The following is a 22696-nucleotide window of genomic DNA, read 5'->3' on the forward strand; positions in this document are numbered from 1 at the left end:
CGCCCTCCGACCGTTACTGCCCCCCGAGTGACAGCCAAACCGACCAATCAGCGCCCGGCGGACTGTGGGGCGGCGAGTCTGAGTCGGAGGACAGCATCATCCTTCAGCGTGGCCCAATCGAGCGCAGATGGCATCGATGGATCGCTCCAGGGAGATGCTGACGGCCGCTCAATGGCATTCGGATTGTTGCTGAATTCAGCCCAGGCCTCAGGTGGAAGCTGATTTCACAGCTGACCCATTCTTTCAGGTAGAAAGTATTTCCTCACACCTTGTTGCAGTTTGTAGATAACATCCCTTGACTTCCTTATAAATCACCCTGAGTGGGGCCTGAAGATTCTCCAGTTTTTGATAACTCAGGGCCCCTAACTCCACATCCTGACAACAATCATAGAATGATTATAGTTCAGAAGGAGGTCAGTCAGCCCATCTTGTCCATGCTGGCTCCCAGCTAGTGCAACTCTTAATCCCCCTTGTCCTCACTTATCACCCCACCAGCCTCCACATTCAAAGGATTATCCTCCGCCATCTCCAGCATGATGCCACCACCACCAAACACATCTTCCCTTCATCCCCCACCCCCACAGCAGCATTCCACAGGGATCCTTCCCTCCGGGACACCCTGGTCCACTCCTCCATCACCCCCTACACCTCTACCCCCTCCCACGGCACCTTCCCATACAACCGCAGAAGGTGCAACACCTGCCCCTTTACTTCCCCCTCCTCACCATCCAAGGGCCCAAACACTACTTTCAAGTGAAGCAGCACTTCACTTGCACTTCCCTCAATTTAATCTACTGCGTTCGCTGCTCCCAATGCAGTCTCCTCTACATTGGAGAGACCAAATGCAGACTGGGTGACTACTTTGTGGAACACCTTCGGTCTGTCCGCAAGCATGACCCAGATCTCCCTGTCGCTTGCCATTTCAAAACACTACCCTGCTCTTGTGCCCACATGTCCGTCCTTGGCCTGCTGCAATGTTCCAGTGAAGCTCAACGCAAACTGGAGGAACAACACCTCATCTACTATGCACTTTACAGCTGGACTTAACATTGCGTTCAACAACTTCAGATCATGAACTCTCTGCTCCATCCCCACCCCCTTTCCGATCCCCCTTTTTCCAATAATTTATATTTTTAAATATATTTTTCTTTTCCCACCTATTTCCATTATTTTTAAATGTATTTCCATCCATTGTTTTATCTCCTTTTAGCCTATTTCAATCCCTTCCCCCCCCACCCCAACCCCCGAGGGCTATCTGTCACTTGCTTGTCCTGCTTTCTACCCTTAATGTCACCATTAGCACATTTCTTAGCTAATATCACCACCGTCAACACCCCTTTGTCCTTTTGTCTGTGACATCTTTGGCAATCTCTTCTTTGCCTCCACCTATCACTGGCCCTCTATCCAGCTCTACCTCTCCCACCCCCTCTACCAGCTTATATTTCACCTCATTTCTATATTTCCTCAGTTCTGATGAAGAGTCATACAGACTCGAAACGTTAACTGTATTCCCCGCCACAGATGCTGTCAGACCTGCTGTATTTTCCAGCTATTTTTATTTTTGTTTCAGATTTCCAGCATCTGCAGTATTTTGCTTTTATCTTAATCCCACTTCCCTGCATTGTCCCCCATACCCTTGTGAATTTTTCCTCTTCATTTAATTATTCAATTACCTTTTGAAAGCCTCGATTGAACCTGCCTCCACCATACTCTCAGGCAGCGCATTCCAGATCCTAACCATTTGCTGCCTTCGTTGCTGTCGTCATTGCTTCTTTTCCAATTACCTTAAATCTGGCTCTCGATCCTTCCACCAATGGGAGCAGTTGCTCTCCATCTACTCTGCCCAGACCCCTCATGATTTTGAATACCTCTATCAAATCTCCTCTCAACCTTCTCCAAGGAGAACAATCCCTGTCCCACATAACTGAAGTTGCTCATCCCTGGAATCATTCCCCAGAATCACTTCACATTGCTCTGCTCGAAAATTCATCTATCACATGTCTGCCCATTCCACCAGCCTTTGTCCTCTTGAACTCTATCAATATCATCCTCACAGTTCACAATAATTCCAAGTTTTGTGTCATCTGCAAATTTTGAAATTGTGCCCTCCATATGAAACTCTAGATCATTAATATAGATCAAGAAAAGGACAGGTCCAATTACCGATCCCTGAGGAACTACACTACAAACCTTCCTCCAGTCTGAAAAACAACCATTCATTACTATTCTGTTTCCTTGGACTCAGCCAGTTTATATCCATGTTGCCACTGTCCCTTTTATTCCATGGGCTTTAACTTTGCTTACAAGGCTGTTATGTGACCCTTTAGCATATACCCTTTAGAGGTCCAAGTACTAAACATCAACCGCATTGCTCTCATCAGAATCTGGGCTCTCTGAAGGAGCAATTCACTTAGAGCTATTCCGCCATCTTCTACCTGTAGCCATCTCTGTTATCTTATCAAAAAACTCAAATCAATTTAGTTAAATAGGAGTTGACTTCAACTGATCTGTGCTAATTTCCCTTGATTAATCTAGATTTGTCCGAGTAACTGTCAATTTTGTCCTGAATTATCGTTTGTAAAAGCTTTCCCATCACCGAGGTTAAACTGACTGACATGTAAGTTGTGGTGTTACACTTACACCCTTGTTCAAAAAAGGGTGCATCATTTGCTGTTGATTAAGGACAGAAGAGGGAATCTTCAATTGGGGGCAGAAGCATGACTGAGGCACTGAATCAGTATTTGCATCTGTCTTCACAAAAGAGGCTGAAATTAATTTCTCAGCAGACCAGTTAGAGCTGGAGATATTGGATAGGAGGTTTGAGGAAGATTACCTCATCTTTTGATGAGGCACTCCACAGCTTTCAGATTTCAATAACTTTAGATCTTAACCTCTGATCCAGTTGTTTTGGAAAGTGCTGATAATGATTCAGTAATTGCTTCTTACGTCTGCTCAAAACCCATCTTTTGTTTTTTGTCTTTTTGTCCTGGAGAGAGTACAGAGGAGATTTACAAGAATGTTGCCAGGGCTTGAAAATTGGATAGGCTAGGGTTGTTTTCCTTAGAACAGAGGAGGCTAAAGGATGACCTAATTGAAGTGTACAAAATTATGAGGGGCTTAGATAAGGTAGACAGGAAAGACTTGTTTCCCCTAACTGAGGGGTCAATTACCAGGGGGCACAGATTTAAGATGATTGGTAGAAGGATTAGAGGGGACGAGGAAAAACTTTTTCACCCAGAGGGTGGTGGGCATCTGGAATTCACTGCCTAAGTTGGTGGTTGAGGCTGAAACGCTCAACTCATTTACAACGTTCCTGGATCTGCATCTGAAATGCTGTAGCCTAAACGGCTACAGACCAAGTGCTGGAAAGTAGGATTAAAATGAGCGGCTGGATTATTTTTTCTCATTTTGGCTGGCGCAGACATGATGGGCTGAATGGCCTCTTTCTGCACCGTAACCTTTCTCCTTTTGTTTTGTTCCATCAACGTTTGTGGCATTTAATCTCTCCTGCCCTCCACTCTATCAGAAATCTCCCTCGCCACTGTCCTTTCACTTATAATTTCTCTAACTTTTCCCTACTTCTGATGAAAAGTCATCAACCTGAAACATTATCTCAGTTTCTTTCTCTACCGATGCTGCCAGACCTGCTGAGTATTTCCAGCATTTTTTATTTGCGTTTATGATGTTGAAAATCTGCAGTATTTTTCCTCTTTGGGTGGTTTTAGTTTGAGTAGACTGAGGAACATGGGGAGCTGGGGGTAAATATCCCTGTAGGTTGCAGGCAAGTTATTGAGTGGGTTTTGGAAGCTGGGCCTTTGGACACATGGGAGTCTGGCTGAGGCTCCCCAAACCCAACTATCCAGTGTGAGGCATTTGGGGCTATTTTCCTGTTGTCGTACATAGTGGCATCATGTGCATCCTATCTAACGGACCCTGCCCACACCTCATAAATATTTATTTTATGCTAATAAGCACCAGGATGTGCCGCAGTCCTGGGTTTCCATTTCCTGACCACCTGGCAGGTGAGTGATGCCAACCCTGGCTCCAACCCAGCCTCAGACCCATAAGACTATAAGATGTAGGAGCAGAAGTAGGCCATTTGGCCCATTGAGTTTGCTCTGCCATTCACTGAGATCATGGCTGATCTGATAATCCTCAACTCCACTTTCCTGCCTTTTCCCCATTACCCATGATTCCCTTACTGATTAAAAATTTGACTATCGCAGCCTTGAATATACTTAACGACCCAGACTCTAAAGCACTCCACAGTAAAGAATTCCACAGATTAACTTAACTACGCTATGAGAGAAGAAATTCCTCCTCATCTTGGTTTTAAATGGGTGACCCCTTACTCTGAGATTATGCCCTCTGGCCCTAGACTCTCCCACAAGGGGAAACAACCTCTCAGCATCTACCCTGTCAAGCCCCCTAAGAATTTTATATGTTTCAATAAGGTTGCCTCTCATTCTTCTAAACTTCCATGAGTATAGACCCAACCTACTCAACCTGTCCTCATAAGAAAATCCCTTCATGCCCAGAATCAACCTAATGCATCTTATTTGGACTGCCTCCAATGCCAGTACATCTTTCCTTAGATAAGGGGATCAAAACTGTTCACGGTATTCAAGGTGCGGTCTAACTAGTGCCTTGTATAGTTTTAGCAAGACTTCCCTATTTTTATACTCCATTCCCTTTGAAATAAATGCCAACATTCCATTTGCCTTCCCTATTACCTGTTGAATTTGTCTGTTAGCTTTTTGGGATTCATGCACAAGGACTCCCAAATCCATCTGTGCTGCAGCCTTCTGCAGTCTTTCCCCATTTAGATAATATTCAGCTCCTCTACTCTTCCTGCCAAAGTGTATAACATCACATTTGCCCACATTATATTCCATTTGTCACTTTTTTGCCCACTCACTGAACCTGCCTAGACTCCTTGTGTCATCCTCACCACTTGCCTTCCCACCTATTTTTGTATCATCTACAAATTTGGCAATAGTACATTCACTTCCCTCATAAGAACATAAGAACTAGTAGCAGGAGTAGGTAATTCAGCCCCACCATTCAATACGATCATGGCTGATCTCATTTAGTCCTCAACTCCAATTTCCCACCCTCTCCCATAACCTTTCAGCCAATTACTAATTAAAAATCTGTCTATCTCCTCTTTAAATTTATTCAGCGTCCCGGCATCCACTGCACTCTGAGGTAGTGAATTCCACAGATTCACGACCCTTTGAGAAAAGTAATTCCTCCTCATTTCTGATTTAAATCTACCACCCCTTAGCCTAAAACTATGGCCTCTCATTCTAGAATGCCCCAGAAGGGGAAACATCCACTTTAGCATCTTATATACCTCAATTAGATCTCCTCTCATCCTTCTAAACTCTAGTGAGTATAGGTCCAAACTGCTCAATCGCTCCTCATAAGACAAGCCCCGCATCTCTGGAATCAACTTAGTGAACCTCCTCTGAACCGCCTCCAGTGCAACTACATCCTTCCTCAAGTAAGGGGACCAAAACTGTGAACAGTCCAGGTGCAGTCTCACCAATGCCTTATACAATTGCAATAACACTTCCCTATTTTTATACTCTATTCCTTTGGTAATAAATGCCAAAATTCCATCTGCCTTCCTTCTAACCTGCTGTACCCACATGCTAGCTTTCAGCGATTCATGCACGAGGACACCCAGATCCTTCTGCACTGAAGCATTCTGAAGTTTCTCTCCATTTAAATAATAAGTCACCTTTTTATTCTTCCGACCAAAATGGATAACCTCACACTCATCTAAGTCATTAATATATATTGTAAATAACTGAGGCTCCAGCACTGATCCCTGTGGCACTCCATTAGTTACAAATTGCTATCCTGAAAATGCCCCCCTTATCCTAATTCTCTGTCTTCTATTAATTAGCAATCCTGAATCCATGTGAATATACTACCCCCAACACCATGGGCTCTTATCTTATTAAGTAGCCTTTCATGCAGTACCTTATCGAATGCCTTTTGGAATTCCAATTATATTACATCTCCTGGTCCCCCTTTATCTATCCTGCTTGTTACCTCCTCAAAGAATTCTAATAAATTTGTCAGGCATGATTTCCCCTTCATGAAGCCATGCTGACTCTGCTTGATTATATTATGCATTTCTAAATGCTCTGCTACTGCATCCTTTCTAATAGACACTAACATTTTCCCAATGACAGGTGTTAAGCTAACTGACCTATAATTACCTGTTTTTTGTCTCCTTCCTTTTTTGAATAAGGGTGTTACATTGGCAGTTTTCCAATCCTTTTCCAGAAACTAAGGATTCTTGGAAGATTACTGCCAGTGCGTCCACTATCTCTGTAGCTACTTCCTTTAATATCCTAAGATGTAACCCATCAGGTCCATGGGATTTATCGGCCTTTAGCCCCATTAGTTTCCCTAGTACTTTTTTTCTAGTGATAGTTATTGTATTTATTTCCTCCCCCACTTTTGCCCCTTGATTATTTAGTATTGGAATGCTATTAGTGCCTTCTACTGAAGCAAAATATTCCAGGCCCCCAACCCTTGTCCTGACCCCGATGCAGGCCCCCACACCAACACCAGTCCCCACCCTGGCCCCGGTCCTGACCCTGGCAGCCACCCACTTCCCTGACCCACAAAGCAGGGTCTCAGAGGGGCTCTCATCCCATGGTACCCCTAACAGGGAACACAGGTTGAAAGTGAGGGAATGGGCCACAGCCTTTTGCTGCGGGGGGTGTTGTGGTGAAGGGGTTCAGAGCCCAGGTGGTGGGAATATCAGGAGGAGATGGAGCCTATGGGGGGTGTTGTCAGCAGTTGATGGAGATCATGGGGGGAAGGGTGAAGGTGACAGGTTGATTTTCTGGGGCGAGTTGGGCTCCGACCAACCCATTTAATCTTGTGATAATTAAAGATTGTAGTAGTTTGGCAGCTTGAAGCAGTGTGTGTTTGGTGAGCAATTCAACCATTAGCACATTCCCAATTCCCCACATTTAATTTGTGATTTTATGATTTTCATTGTTTGAAATGCAGTTGGAGACTACAGACTGAGCATCTTCCTTCTGATGGATGTTGGAGCTTCAGTGATTATGCAGAGTGACAGTGAGTGTGCAGAGGACACACTGCCCAGCATGTTCTGGGGTCTAGACCCAGTACACACAGTATTTGCAAAACTTTACATCAAGGACGTCCTAGAACTTAAGAAATCTCGGCCTATACCAGGTGGGTCACTGCATGAGCAGTTCATTTAAATAAGCAATATGACATTCCCAGCAGAGGATTAGATACAAAGCAAAACTCCCTTTGCACTATCCATCAAATGCTCCCCGGACAGGTACAGCATGGAGTTAGAAACAGAGTAAAGCTCCCTTTATACTGTCCCCATCAAACACTCCCAGGACAGTGTAAAGGGAGCTTTACTTTGTTTCTAACTCCATGCTGAACCTGTCCTGAGAGCGTTTGATGGATAGTGTAAAGGGATAGTGTATATGGATTTCAGCAAATCCTTTGACAAGGTGCCACATGGGAGACTTAAAAAAGGCAAATGCACATGGGATACAGGATAATTTGATAAGGTGGATTCAAAATTGGCTTAGTTGTAGGAGACAGAGGGTGATTACAGAAGGATGCTTTAGTGACTGGAAGCCCGTGTCCAGTGGCGTACCACAGGGATCTGTGCTGGCTCCCCTATTATTTGTCATTTATATAAACGACATAGATGACTATGTGGGGGGTGGAATTAATAAGTTTGCAGATGACACAAAGATTGGCCGGGTGATTAACAGTGAGTGTCTTGGGCTACAGGAAGATATAGACGGAATGGTCAAATGGGCAGATAAGTGGCAGATGGAATTTAACCCTGAAAAGCGCAAGGTGATACACTTTGGAAGGAGTAATTTGACAAGGAAGTATTCAATGAACGGCAGGACACCAGGAAATTCTGAGGAACAAAGGGACCTTGGTGCGTGTGCCCATAGATCTCTGAAGGTGGAGGGGCATGTTAGTGGGGTGGTGAAAAGGCATATGGGACACTTGCCTTTATCAATCGCGACATAGATTACAAAAGTAGGGAGATCATGTTGGAGTTGTATGGAACCTTGGTGAGGCCAGAGCTGGAGTACTGTGTGCAGTTCTGGTCACCACATTATAGGTAGGATGTGATTGCACTGGAGGGGGTGCAGAGGAGATTCACCAGGGTATTGCCTGGGATGAAACATTTAAGTTAAGAAGAGAGGTTGGATAGACTTGGGTTGTTTTCGTTGGTGCAGATAAGACTGAGGGGCGACCTGATCAAGGTGTACAAGATTATGAGGGGCATGGGCAGGGTGGATAGGGAGCAGATGTTCCCCTTAGTTGAAGGGTCAGTCACGAGGGGACACAAGTACAAGGTGCGGGGCAGGAGGTTTAGGGGAGATGTGAGGAAAAACTTTTTTACCCAGAGGGTGGTGCCGGTCTGGAATGCATTGGCTGGGAGGCTGGTGGAGGCAGATTGCCTCACATCCTTTTAAAGGTATCTGGATGAGCACTTGGCACGTCATAACATTCAAGGCTATGGGCCAAGTACTGGTAAATGGGATTAAGTAGGTCAGTCAGGTGTTTCTCACGTGTCGGTGCAGACTTGATGGGCCGAAGGGCCTCTTCTGCATTCTGTGACTCTGTGACAGGTGCAGCACGGAGTTAGATACAGAGTAAAGCTCTCTCTACAGATTCCCCATCAAACACTCTGAGAACAGGGACAGAATGTGTTTGATACCAAGTGAAGTATTTGTAGTTTTAACTGTCTAATCCTCTTGCCCAGATTACTGATTGATTTGAGGCCCTCTGGTGGTGTACATCTCGTAGCAGCGGCCTGAACAGAAAATTTTCAGATCGTGTGAACAGTTCATTTCTGTCTTTAATTGTTTGAACACATGAATCGTTAATTTGATTCTTATTCTGATCATTTTGACTTGGATCATTGTGATTCTGTCTCACTGAATCCTAAAATCTTTCAACACCAATGGAGGCCATTGTCCCTGTTCCAGCTCTTAAAAGACCTATCCAATTAATCCCACTCCTCAACTCTTTCTCCATAGCCCTGCAGATTTCTCCTCTTCATGTATGTGTCCAATCAAGGGGAGATGATGTCGCTGGACTAGTGATCCAGAGACCCAGGGTAATGCTCTGGGAACCGGAGTTCAAATCCCGCCACAGTGGATGGAGGAATTTGAATTTAATAAAAATCTGGAATTAAAAGTTGATCGTTTTAAAAACCCATCTGGTTCTTTAATGCCCTTTAGGGAAGGAAATTTGTTGTCCTTAGCTGGTCTGGCCTACATGTGACTCCAGACCCACAGTAATGTGGTTGACTCTTAAATGCTCCCTAAACAAGGGCAATTAGAGATGGGCCTAGCCAGCAATGCCAACATCTACGAATAAAAAAAAAAAATTCCCTTTTAAATCTGCTCCTACTGCCCTTTCAGGCACTGTATTCACAATCATAACTCACTCGTAAAACAATCTTTCTCCATGTTCCCTCTGGTTCTTTGGCCAATCACTTCAAATTGTATCCCCTGCCTACTGATGTTTCTATCACTAGAAACAGTTTCTCCTGATTTACTCTAACAAATCCTGCATGATTTTCAGCACCTCTGTATTGTTAGGAAAGTCAAGCTTACCTAAGTGTTGAGAGTTGAGGTCGGGATCTTCAATTCTTGCTGGCCTCGGAGCTTTTGCACATGCGCAGATCAGGAGCGGGCTGCACATGCACAGATTGGCATTTTTACATTCTTTGGACCCAGTGCAAGATGAAAAATAATGCGAAAACCTGTGTCAGGTGACCATGAGCAGAGCACCATGGAAGACTAGGGTCCCAGACAGGAGAGAAGGAGGGGTCCCAAAGTGGAGAGGGGACAGGGAGAGGTCCCAAGAGAAGAGTTCCAAAGAAAGGACAGGGACAGGAAAAGGTCCCAGTTCAGTTAAAAAGAGAGGAGCAGAGAAACAGACTCCAAACAGAAAAAGTGGGGACATACCTTAAGTGAAGAAGGCAGCTGAGATTGAAACCCTGCAAGATGAACCATTATTGATACCGTCTGAGTCTGGTAATTGAAGAGGGCTCAACAGAACTCCTGAAGATCCAAGAAGGCAGCCGAAGGTTTGTGACTGTGTGCTGTGGGCTACTGGGGCACAGTACCCCTTTGGAGCAGTAGTGTTCTGCTCAGCACAGCCGGAGAGCTTAACTTGCGCTTGTGAGTTGGTGCTTGAGTGCACTCGGGAATCCAGGGGATTGGAATCTTGTAAGACGAGATTGAAACCCTGTGAGGTATGCCATCATTGATGCAGTCCAAGTTAGAACCACTTTTGGAGAAAATTCCCAGTTTAGATCTTGAAGGGTGAAGACTGGAATCCCTTGTGAGAGAGACTGAGTTTCAATAAGGTTGGTTGACTCAAAGTGCTACTGATGTCAGGGTGGATTGTTTAAAAATCCATGGACTCTGTCTTGGTCACATTTACATTTATTGTTTAGTGTGGTATGTTCGACCACAGTTTGCCTCTAACTTCACACGTACTTCATTGTAACCCTGAATGTTAGAATATAAAATAGATATTGTAGATTGTTTTACCATTCTTATCTTGTATAGTAAAGTTTATTTTTCTTTGTTCAAAATCTGTGGAATCTTGTAGCTTTATTAGCTGAGCAAGTGGCTTGAATCTCAAACTTTGTCTACTTTAAACAAAACATTATTAGTTCCTAACTGGATCTTACCAACAATTTGGGGGTCTGGCCAAGGATCACAACATAAATTTGCTGCTTATCAGGGATTTTGACAAATACAAGTGCTGCTACTTGCTGACGATACTGATTGGAAAGCAAAATAGCATTGTCATTTTATGCTACTTTTCTGGAGAGGGAAAATTTATCCCTGAATGATTTGCAGTGATTAACCAAGACAAGGTTAATCTCATTAGCAAGAGAGTTAGAGTTAAAAGCAGGGGCTAAGAAAGCAGAAATAATTGAGGTAATAGCACAGCATCTGGAATTGGAAGAAGGAAAAGTTAATCCAGATAGCAATTCAGTTGAGTTAGTTAAAATTAAGTTGCAGATGAAGCAGCTTGAGACAGAGAAATTAAAATACTTGAACCTGAAAAAGAAAAGGAAATGCGAAAGTTCAAATTGGAAAAAGAGGAAAGAGAAAAAGAAAGAGCAGAAGAAAGGGAAATACTAAAGCTTGAACTTGAACTCCAGGGAGAGAAGTTAGCAAAGAAAGAAAAAGAATGAAATAAATGGAAATGCAAAAGCTTGAGTTTCAAAGAGAGAAAGAAATCAAACTTCATGAGCTGACCAGAGAACGGCTTAGGTTATGGGATGAAAGAGACTCTAGTAGTTTGGATGGGGAATCAAGTCCCATTCCAAATTTTGATATAACAAAGAGTATTCGCCTATTGCCTAAATTCATGGAAGACAGGGTTGAGAGATATTTTATCTCATTTGAAAAGGTGGCTACAAAGTTAAAGTTGCCAAAGGACACATGGACATTCATTTTTTGATCAGGAAGATTGGATGTGCATTCTAATCTTTCAGAAAAACAATCATCAGATTATGAGATAGTTAAAGCTGCAGTACCTGATGCTTATCAACTTGTCCCTGAAGCATATCAGTTGAGATTTAGACTTTGAAGAAAAAATCGAATGAAACATTTGTCGAAATTGCTAGGGAGAAAGAAGTGTTTGGGTCCAGTGATTTCAATCCCTGAAGTTAGAACAAAATTTTGAGAATGTGAGGGAGCTAATGATACCGGAAGAATTTCAAAATAACATCCCAATAGCTATTAGGTCACACCTGGAAGAACATAGGTTCTCTAAGGTACTAGAAGCAGTGGTTCTGGGAGATGGGTATGATATATTGCATTGGCAGCTAAAGAGCAGTAGATTTCTACTGGTAAACCCAAAAAAAAGCTGGAGGAATAGAAAATAGTCGAGCTTTATGGAAAAGGCAGAAGCTGTTCTAGTCAATAGAAAGGAAATTGTAGAGGGTAAAAGTAACATGAAAAACCAGTATGTTTTTATTGTAATAAGACAGGGTGTCTCAAAGTCCATTGTTGGAAGGCAAACAGTAAACCAGTGGCAGTAATAGGAATTCTTAAGGAGTCTTTGAAAAAGACAGTACCAATAAAGGGAACAGATGTTAAAACAGTGGCTCTGGTGCAAGTGACAGGATTTTCCACAGAGAAAGCTGCACAAGAAAGTGAAACTTTTGAGAAACCCAGTGCTTCTAATGTTTTTACAGTAGAAATAGATAGAACCAAAAAAGATCATAAGGAAGGGTAAGTCACTTCAGTTTTGTCCAAGAAAGAGCCCAGAAAAATAGTTATCCTGAGAGATACTAGTTCAGCTCAGAGCTTATTGTTAGCAAAGGTTTTAGACCTTTCTTTAGAAAGTTCTCTGAATCAGAATGTATTAATACAGAGTGTTGATGGGTAGGATGTGCCTTACCCATCGCACTTAAATTATGCTCTGATGAAGAAGCGTTGTGTAATTGTTGGAGTTATTCCAAAATTACCTATTACAAATGTAGACTTTACATTGGGCAATGAAATAGTGGGCAGTATAGATTTTCCACAACCTGGGATGGGGTGTCATAGTACTGAATTTGTTCCTGTGAATAAAAGCTCCTTGCCCAATTGTGATCCAGTTCAGCAAAGAACTGATCCAAGTAACAATACTGATGTAATGGACATTACAGAAGCAACAGAAGTGCCTGCAGAATTGAGAAGTAAAATTTTCAACAGAAAGGGCTGAGACTGCAAAGTGATCCTAAGGGCCAATGACAGCGGACACTTTAACATTCCTTGGGCCCAGCATGCCTGTGCAAGAAGGAAAACGGCGCAAAAACCCAGGCCAGGTGATCAGGACTAAGGCCCCGGACAGGGAGGGGGGACAAGGAGAGGTCCCAAAGGGAGAGGGGGCAGGGAGAGGGGGCAGGGAGAGGCCCCAGAAGATTCCCAGAGAGGGGACAGGAGAAGATCCCAGTTCTGTTAAAAAGAGAGGAGCAGAGAAACAGACTCCAAAAAGGAAAAGGGCTGTGGGGAACAGACATTAAGTGAAAAAGGCAGCCAGAGGTTGGTGACTCCACGCTGCAGGCTGTTGGGCAAAGGTATCCCTTTGGGACAGTAGTGTTCTGCACAGCATGGCTGAAGATCTGGAGTTATGCCTGTAATTTGGTGCTTGAGTGCGGAATCCGGAATCTAGGGGAACAAATCTTTGGAGACAAGATTGAAACCCTGCAAGTTGGGCTACCTTTGATGCCATCAGAGTCTGGTAATTGAAGAGGGCTCAGGAGAAACCCTGAAGATTCAGGAAGGCAGCCGAAGGTTGGTGACTCCGTGCTGCAGATTGTTGGGGCAAGGTTACCTATTTGGAGCAGTAGGGTTCTACTCAGTGTGGCTGAAGAGTTGAAGTTGTCCTTGTGAGTTGGTGCTCGAGTGCATACCCAAGAATCCAGGGAAATGGAATTTTGGGAGATGAGATTGAAACCCTGTGAGGTGGGCCATTGTTGATGCTATCCAAGTTGGAGCAACGTTTGAGGAGAATTCCCAGGTTAGATCTTTGAAGGTGGAGACTGGAATCCCTTGTGAGAGAGACCAAGTTTTGGTGACACCGATTGATTCACAGTGTTACTGATGTCTGGGTGGTTTGTTGAGAAATCCATGGACTCTGCCTTGGTCGCACTTGCCATTTGCTTGTGTAATGAGGTGTGTTCAACCACAGTTTGCTTGAAAATACACACATGCTTCATTGTAACCCTGAATGTTAGAGTCTAAGATAGATATTGTAACTTGTTTTATCTTTCCAACCTTGTACGGTAAAGTTTATTTTTCTTTATTCAAAACCTGTGGAATCTTGTGGCTTTATTCACTGACCAAGTGTCTTGAAGGTCAAACTTTGTTGACTTTAAACAAAACGTTATTGGTTCCCGACTGGAACTTACCAACAATTTAAGGGTCTGGCCAAGGATCATAACAATATCAAATCTCTTAATCTTCTCTGCTTTAAGGTGAACAACCTAAGCTTCTACAGTCTTTCCACAAAACAGAGTCCCTTATCTCTGGTATCATTCTGGTAAATCCTCTGCACACCCTCCAAAACCTTGACATTTTTCCTCATGTGGTTCCCAGAATTGAGCACAATACTTCAGCTGAGGCCTTATAAAATAAATATAAATGTTTAGCATAACTCCCATGCTTTTGTACTCTATTCCTCAAGTAATGAAACAAAGGATCCCCTATGTTTTTTTTAACAACTTTCTCAACTTCTCCTGCCACCATAGATTTGTGTACATGCACCCCCGCTGTGTCTTGCTGTGTCCCTTTAAAATTCTGTTTTAGTTTATGTTGCCTCTCCTCATTCTTCCTCCAGAATATATCACTTTAAACTTCTCTTATATTTCATCTGCCTCTTGCCTGCCCATTTTATCAGTCTGTCAATGGAGCAGAGAAGACTGAGAGGTGACCTGATCGAGGTGTACAAGATTATGAGAGGCATGGACAGGGTGGATAGAGAGCAGCTGTTCCTCTTAGTTGAAAGGTCAGTCACAAGGGGACACAAGTTCAAGGTGAGGGGCAGGAGGTTTAGGGGGTATGTGAGGAAAAACTTTTTTACCCAGAGGGTAGTGACGGTCTGGAATGCACTGCCTGGGAGGGTGGTGGAGGCGAGTTGCCTCACATCCTTTAAAAAGTACCTGCATGAGCACTTGGCACATCATAACATTCAAGGCTATGGGCCAAGCGCTGGTAAATGGGATTGGGTAGGTAGGTAGGTCAGGTGTTTCTCACGTGTCAGTGTAGACTCAATGGGCTGAAGGGCTTCTTCTGCACTGTGTGATTCTGTGACTCTGCCTATGTCCTCCCAAAGTCTATTACTGTCTTCCACACTGTTTATTACATTGCTGTGTTGGATGTCATCAGCAAAATTGGAAGTTGTGGCCTGTATACCCATGTCTAGGCCATGAGTATAAATTAAAAAGGAGCACGAGCAGTGGTCCTAATACTGACCCTGGAGAACACCAATGTTTACTTTCCTCCAGTCTGAAAAACCTTTCACTCATATTCTCTGCTTTCTGTCTCTCAGTGAATTTTGCATCTTCAATCCAATGGGCTTCAATTTTGCTGACAAGTCCATTATATGGTTATTTGTCAAATGCTTTTTCAAATTCCATATTCATAACATCAACCACATTACCCTCATCAATCCTCTCCATTACTGTATCTAAAGAACTCGATTAAGCTAATCACATACAATTTGCCTCTCATAGATCTTTTCTGGTTGTCATTTATTAGCCTATACTTTGGTCCAATCCTTTCTTGGTTTAACTGCAGCACTAGCCAGTATTTGAAGCTCTGGAAGTGTTTGCAGATTAATGTGGTGATTTAATCTTGATTTGTATTGTTTGCACAGGAGTGTTCTTCTATAAAACCCATCCCATCACCAAGGTGGATATCCTGGGTACAATTGTTCAGAAGCGAGAGAGGGAGAAGTTTTTCAATTTTGGAGGTTGGTGTTTCAGGATGGATTGTGTGTTTATTTCTACACTGTCTCCTTGGCAGCACCAGAGCACCAACATTGTGCAGGAGAGCAAAATACTGGAGATGCTGGAAATCTGAAATAAAAACAGAAAATGCTAGAAATACTCAGCATGTCAGGCAGCATCTGTGGAGAGAGAAACAGAGTTAACATTTAGGTTCATCAGAACCTCACCCACCCCCAGGTGGAGCCAGTCATGGAACCTAGTAGTTTGGTGTTCTGTCACTGAGAGCTGAAGGATCGAGAGGGCACCTTTGGGCGCTCTGATGAATTGGTGGGAGTGGGATTTGGGGCCAGGGGCACAGGTGTGCTGAACAGCTGTCTCATTTTATTCATGTGGAAAATGAAATGATTGTAAATGCAGTAATGAAAGGGTTGGTGTCAGGGTTTGACATCGTTGCTGTGATGACATCAGCTGTGGCACACAGGCTCACACTTTCCCTAAGGTGGAAGGCACACTAAATGACGATATTGCCGACTACTACAAGACCTGGTGCCTAAAACTGAGCACCAGTAAAACAGTCTCTAGTGCGTTCCACCTTCACAATGCCAGTGCTAAGAGGGAACTGAACACCACTCTGGATGGCCAAAGACTGAAGCACGATTCCTGCCCTGTTTATCTAGGTGTCACCCATGACAGAACCCTCACTTACAGATAGCACCTCATCAAGACTGCAAGAAAAATTAAAACCTGCAATAGCCTCCTCAGTAAACTGGTCGGTACCTCTTGTGGATCACAGGCCAAGACTCTTAAGGACCCTGCTCTTGCCATCAAGTACTCAACTGCAGAATACCGAGCACCAGTATTGGACCAGTCTGCCCATACCAAACATATCAATGTGCAACTCAATTCAATAATGTGCATTATCACAGGTACTCTTCAACCAGGCTTCTCCCCTGGCTCCGAGTCCTGAGCAATCTTGACCTGCTCTTCCCCCACAGTCTCTGCTGACTAAACTTAAAGGCAGGATTTTAAAAATCCATCGAGCCACTGACAAGGCTATTGCTTGGTTCTGTGATTGTGCATGTGCTAAATAAAATTGTTGCTGTAAATGATTCTGTTGTTGCCCATCCTGCTTGTTTACACTTCTCCCTCACTAGCTGAATCTGCTTTGCAGTGGATGATGGGACTGGAGTGATCAGCTGCTTGTGGTGGAAAAAACAAAGAGCAATGGAGAATGTAAAACTAGGTACTGTGTTTTTATTATTCATTTTTCGCCTTTATTACCCATCCCAAATTGCCCTTGCAAAGTTGGTGGTGAGCTGCCTTATTGAATGCTACCATCCATGTAATGTAGGTAAACCCACAGTGCTGTTAGGGAAGGAGCTGCAGGATTTTGACCCAGCAAAAGTGAAGGAACGATAAATACTGCCCCTCTGGTGGTGCCGCTTTATAGCACTATCAACAACCCCATCCATTACTTTACTGATGACTGAGAATAGACTGATGGGGGCGGTTATTTGCAGGATTGGATTTGTCTTCCTTTTTGTGGATAGGACATACCTGGGGAAATTTCCACATTATCAACTAGATGCCAGTGTTGTAGCTGTATTGGAATAGCTTGGCTGGGGTCGTGGCAAGTTCTGGAGCACAAGTCTTCAATACTATAGCCAGGGTGTTGTCAGGGTCCATAGCCTTTGCTGTATCCAGTGTCTTCAGCTGTTCTTATTGTCACATGGAATGAGTCGAATTGGTTGAAGTCTGGCATCTGAGATGCTGGGAACCTCCGGAGGAGGCCGAGATGGATCATCCACTGGGCATGTCTGGCTGAAGGTTGTTGCAAATACTTCAGCCTTATCTTTTGCATTGATGTGCCGAGCTCTTCCATCATTGATAATGGGGATGTTTGTGGAGCCTCCTCCTCCAGTGAGTTGTTTAATTATCCTCCAACTGTTGGTTGCACTGACTAAACTGGTCAAGCCAACCTTTCATTTCAAATTCTCCTGAGTTCTGCTTTCCTCCCACAGCTTCGTCTTCCTTTGGTCTGAACCTTCTGGAACAGCTGAAGAGGATCAATCAGCTGGAGCAAAGCAGCTCCCAGTTAGAACTGGGTGACATCGTCCAGGTCAGGGGCTGGCTCAGAGATTTTAGAGATCAAAGAGAAGTCAACTCCACCAGTATTTGTGAGTCAGTCTGTCTGGGTGGGGGTGGGGGTGGGGGTGGGGTGGCACCATGTATGGGGTAGTGCCTTGAGATTGTCTGTGTGTGAGTGAGTGTTGGGGTGCGGGGCTGTGTGTGGATTACCGTGGGTGAGTGAGAGCTCATGTGGCCCCTTTGTTCAGTGAGCCTTTGTATGTTCAGCCACTTTTGTTTTTGTTCACACTGCGCGGGCATCTCTGTAAATCTCCAAAGCTCGGGGTCGAGTGGCTGGGCTCGGGGTCGAATGGTTGGCCTTGGGGTCAAGTGGCTGGCCTCGGGGTCGAGTGGCTGAGCTCGGGGTCGAGTGGTTGAGCTCGGGGTCGAGTGGCTGGGCTCGGGGTCAAGTGGTTGGGCTCGGGGTCGAGTGGCTGGGCTCGGGGTTGAGTGGCTGGGATTGGGGTCGAATGGCTGGGCTCGGGGTCGAGTGGCTGGGCTCGGGGTCGAGTGGATAGGATTGGGGACGAGTGGCTGGGATCGGGATCGAGTGGTTGGCCTCGGGGTCGAGTGGCTGGCCTCGGGGTCGAGTGGCTGGGATCGGGGTCGAGTGGTTGGGATCGGGGTCTAGTGGCTGGGATCGGGATCGAGTGGCTGGGCCCGGGATCGAGTGGCTGGCCTCGGGGTCGAGTGGCTAGGTTTGGGGTCGAGCGGACAGGATTGGGGTCGAGTGGCTGGGCCTTGGAGTCGAGTGGCTGGGATCGGGGTCGAGTGGCTGGGCCCGGGATCGAGTGGCTGGGCCCGGGATCGAGTGGCTAGGCCCGGGGTCGAGTGGCTGGCCTCGGGGTCGAGTGGCTAGGTTTGGGGTCAAGCGGACAGGATTGGGGTCGAGTGGCTAGGCCTTGGAGTCGAGTGGCTGGGATCGGGATCGAGTGGCTGGGCTTCGGAGTCGAGTGGCTGGGATCGGGATCGAGTAGATAGGATTGGGGTCGAGTGGCTGGGATCGGGATAGAGTGGTTGGCCTCGGGGTCGAGTGGCTGGCCTCGGGGTCGAGTGGCTGGGATCAGGGTCGAGTGGCTGGCCTCGGAGTCGAGTGGTTGGCCTCAGGGTCGAGTGGCTGGGGTCAGGGTCGAGTGGCTGGCCTCGGGGTCGAGTGGCTGGGTTGGGGGTCGAGTGGCTGGGCTGGGGGTCGATTGGCTGGGCTGGGGGTCGAGTGGCTGGGCTGGGGGTCGAGTGACTGGGCTGGGGGTCGAGTGGCTGGGTTGGGGGTCGAGTGGGGTTCAGGTTGTGCTCGGACTGGAGTTCCTGCTTTGTTTAACGTGTTCTATTTATCTGTAGCTAAGGTGGTCGATCCTCTATTTGCTGCACAGATTTCTCGGATGCTGGAACTCCCATACCTTTACCGAAACTTTTATGATAAACCATTTGAAATGCAAAAGGATTCACCTGAACAAAAGTAAGAACCGTCACATTGGAGGAGAGGAAAGGGGGAGGGAGAGAACGGAGGGCAGGAGCAGAGTGGGGGAAGAGGCAGGACTGAGAGCAGGTGCTGCAGAGAGAGAGAGAGAGAGAGAGAGATGAAGGAGCCTGTGTTAGAGGGAGTGGAAAGAGGGATAGAAGCACAGGGATGAACAGGTCCAAAATAGGGAGGGAGTGTATGGAGGGTCTGTGTTTATGCACAAATTATTATTTTATTGTTCCTGTACCCAGTTCTCCCTATTTGCTGTCTGATTCTAACCAATGTGTTCACCTCTCTCATTATCTTTTTTTGTTACTATCTCTCTCAGTGCTTTTAGTCAACAGGGAGTGCAGACTCTGTCACTGCAGAGGAAGATCAAACAGTTTCTGAATCAGAATGGAGTGAAGAATTTCTACCAGCGGGAGCTGGAGGCCATCGACTCACTGGCTTGCATTGCTCAACAAGACCGAGTGAGTCTTTATCTACCACCCAACCCAAACCTCACAGGTGGGTTACGGCTAAACCCAGTCTGTACAGGGTAAGGGGGCAGCTGGGTGGATGTGATCATTGAGGAGGAGGGAATGTGGAGGTTGGGGCTGAGGGAGGTGATTGGTGGGTTGAGGGGGTGCATGGAGTGGGGGCCGAGAGGGCATGCAGGTTGGGGCAGTGATGTAGATGAGAGGGTGAGGAGAGTCATGCAATGTGAACTTGTGACATTACAAACATGTTCTCTCTCGTTCTCTCTCGCCCTCTTTCCACCCCCCCCCCATCTCTCTCTCCACCACCATTTCTCCCTCCCTCTCCCTATCTTTTATGTACCTTCTGGTTTATGTTGAAGGATTGCCCCAGCACGGCCTGTGTATCGAAGCAGATTCATGAGGTTTTTGAGGACGCTGTCTGCGCTCTGCAGGAGGAGGGAGTCATCTTCCAGAAAGTGGCCGGACCCAGTGAGCTATATCTGGTAAGCTGCAGAACAAATCACCCTCAGAACCTGGATTCTGACCTCGCCAGTTTGTGCACTTCCCCCACCCCACCCTTCTCCCCCTCTGTCCCATCCTATCTCCTCTTCCCTCTTTCACTCTCTCCCACTATCTCATTCTCCTTCTCTTTCTTTTGAAGAGAGCTTGAGGAATAACCCTTTATGCTCTGTATGTTGGCGATGATGTCCCATCCAAGTTCATGCTGCGACTTTTATCTATCAACAGTGCCTACAATCTATTTATCTCATCTTGGGTCCTCCCACCTGCAAATATCTTTGCAGTATCTATGATCTTGTTGGCTGTCATTCAGATCATTGATGAAGAGCATCAACACAACTCCAGTATCTACAAAACTCCACTAGTGACCAGTCCCCGTGAATCACGGCCATTAATAACCAAGTACACGGCTCAACATTCATCCGAACATATGACCCAGCCACCGTCCCAATGTATGTGCCAATGCCCATGAAATTCTTCCCAACCTCTGTCCCAGCCTCCTTCCCAACATGTGTCCCAGTGTCCATCCCAGCCTCTGGCCCAACCTCCCTCCCAATGCCAGTCTCAGCCTCTGTCCTCCAATCCTAATCAATATTATTCTGCAGCTGCTTAAATGGCTATTCAATTGCATTTTGAAAACCACAGTTCACCACACTGCTGGACAGCTGACCCCTGACTGAACTTATAACTACTGATAATGCCAGTCTAGTAACTTAGTCAAAGACCAGGTTGTTGAGGCAGGATTTTTTCCAGGAGTGGGGTTTGTGGATCACCAGTAACCCCTTTCATGTTAACCTGCCTATAATTGAGCTCAGATTTGTGGGTCTGGAATCCTTGATCCTGTAATGCCTACAATGCAGCAGGGTTAAAATTGCATCACTGCACTGAGCCCAGCATCAGGAGGTGGGTGACATTGTGCATGTTAGTTATACAGAGTGACATAGTGATGGTATTTGTCTGTTTGTGAATATTGTACAGGTGACTGATGAGGAGAAAGAATTACACAGTGTGACACTAGGAATCATTCGAGATGATTCCACACGACCAAAATGTGAGTGACATCCCTTCCTCTCAATCTTGTTGCCTTTGTTAGGGCTCCTTCTGCATATGAACCTCCTCTGGGTGAGTGACAGGGGCATGGTAACAGATATCCATGTGGGACAACTGGTGATAAATGATGAATTACATTCCTATAGCGCCTTTTAACATACAAAAAGCATCCCGAGGAGCTTTGGAGATGGAATCAGGTAAAAGTAATGACTAGTTGTCCCCTGGTTTTGTGAAGTTATGTCACGCTGTGCAGTGAAGCCACACTCACTGCTTTAGCTCAGTGGGTTTTTACGGCAATCCCACAGTGACACGTCACTTTCTGGCGGTTTTGAGTTCGTTAACCCTGAATTATTGGTCTAGTCCTATCATCACCCAGCTACTGTAGCCATGGTTACAGTGACATCTCTTGTCACAATGCTTTTCTCTCAGTCAGCAGAGCCTTCAGTCTCGGAGACCGAGCGTATGAAGCAGATACATTATTTGCTGTGATGGTGGTGGACTGTTTCTCAGAGGAGGAACCTTAGACTTTGTCCACACTATCCTGTTAAACGTGGTGGGAACTGATCTCTCCAGAAAACATGATGTGTGTTCTGTATGGATTGTAACAGATGGCATCTCCTGTGAGAGGGGAATGATGAGTGTTAACTTAAGGTGTGCAGGTAGCAGCACAGAGCCTCTTAGCGGGAGATTTACTATTGTCAGATCAATGGGAGAGAGGATGAGACTGAGAGAGATGGGAGAAGAGGGAAAATTGAATTCAGAATGCTGTCCCAGAATTAGTAGGTTCTCCATAGGTACCATCACCTTCACCTTCTTCAATCTATCTCAGAATGTACCCCTGCCAGCACCAGATATTTAATTCCTTTTCTGTTTGCTATAGATGTTGATAAGGGCTGTCCTTTCCTTCACATCATGAGCTGTGTGCGGCACAGTTACAGTGCGGGAGTTAGTGAGGCCACAGTGCAGAGGGTGCTGGACAGACTGGAGTGCAACAGCGAGATAGTCAGCACCATGGACCGACACTACACAGCTTCCTGACTGGAACTCAGCCAAGAGGCCCCCACTCAGGCACCAAGAAAAACCTTAACACTGGACTCTGCTGGACTGAGCCAGGGAACATGAGTCTTGACTCAACTCCCATATCGGTGATTACCCAGCCTGTCGCTGAAAGCCAGGATTTGCAAGAATTCATCTTTTATCTACAGGGGTGGCACTGGAATGTACCATGGAGTCGCAAGGGGTTTTAATCTCTATTCCTATGAAACCTCAGATAACAGATCTTGGTGTTTTGACTTTGAATTTGTCCACTGCTATGAACTAAATAAAGAACTTGCATTTATTTAAACGTGGTACATTCTATAATCACAGGACATTGCAAAGTGCTACTTAATTAGTCTGAAGCCCAGTCATTCTTATGTGGAAAAACCAGGAGATGTTTTGTGCACAGCAGGACCCCATAACCAGCAATAAGACTAATGAGCAGAGAATCTGTTCTAGCATGGTGTCAGCCAGGGATACTGGGCCAGGCTACAGCATTGCCCTTGCCTCAGCTTTAGGGCCACACAATGAATG

General features: G+C 45.5%; 1 protein-coding gene across 2 annotated transcripts; it reads left to right on the forward strand.

Moving 5' to 3' along the window:
- Positions 1-81: 81 nt before the first annotated feature.
- Positions 82-22463, forward strand: stn1 (STN1 subunit of CST complex). 2 transcript variants are annotated; one of them, XM_041209134.1, is made up of 10 exons: positions 90-247; positions 7039-7227; positions 15439-15534; positions 16683-16754; positions 17533-17688; positions 18977-19094; positions 19426-19567; positions 19936-20058; positions 21053-21125; positions 22005-22463. In XM_041209134.1, the coding sequence occupies exons 2-10, from the start codon at positions 7071-7073 to the stop codon at positions 22160-22162; spliced, it is 1095 nt and encodes a 364-aa protein (XP_041065068.1). In that variant the 5' UTR covers positions 90-247; positions 7039-7070; the 3' UTR covers positions 22163-22463. The 2 variants fall into 2 exon arrangements, with proteins under 2 accessions (XP_041065069.1, XP_041065068.1); XM_041209135.1 differs by lacking the exon at positions 15439-15534 and having other exon boundaries at positions 82-247.
- The last annotated feature ends 233 nt before the right edge of the window (positions 22464-22696 follow it).

This window comes from Carcharodon carcharias, chromosome 17 (assembly GCF_017639515.1).
Source record: "Carcharodon carcharias isolate sCarCar2 chromosome 17, sCarCar2.pri, whole genome shotgun sequence".
NCBI lineage: Eukaryota > Metazoa > Chordata > Chondrichthyes > Lamniformes > Lamnidae > Carcharodon > Carcharodon carcharias.

Bases quoted from the DNA above. Each gene is read 5' to 3' on its own strand.
- stn1 (XM_041209134.1), top strand. From the start codon at position 7,071: ATGGATGTTGGAGCTTCAGTGATTATGCAGAGTGACAGTGAGTGTGCA. The intron at 16,755-17,532 runs GTACTGTGTTTT...TTCCTCCCACAG, and splicing joins AATGGAGAATGTAAAACTAG to CTTCGTCTTCCTTTGGTCTG. The intron at 21,126-22,004 runs GTGAGTGACATC...TGTTTGCTATAG, and splicing joins TGATTCCACACGACCAAAAT to ATGTTGATAAGGGCTGTCCT.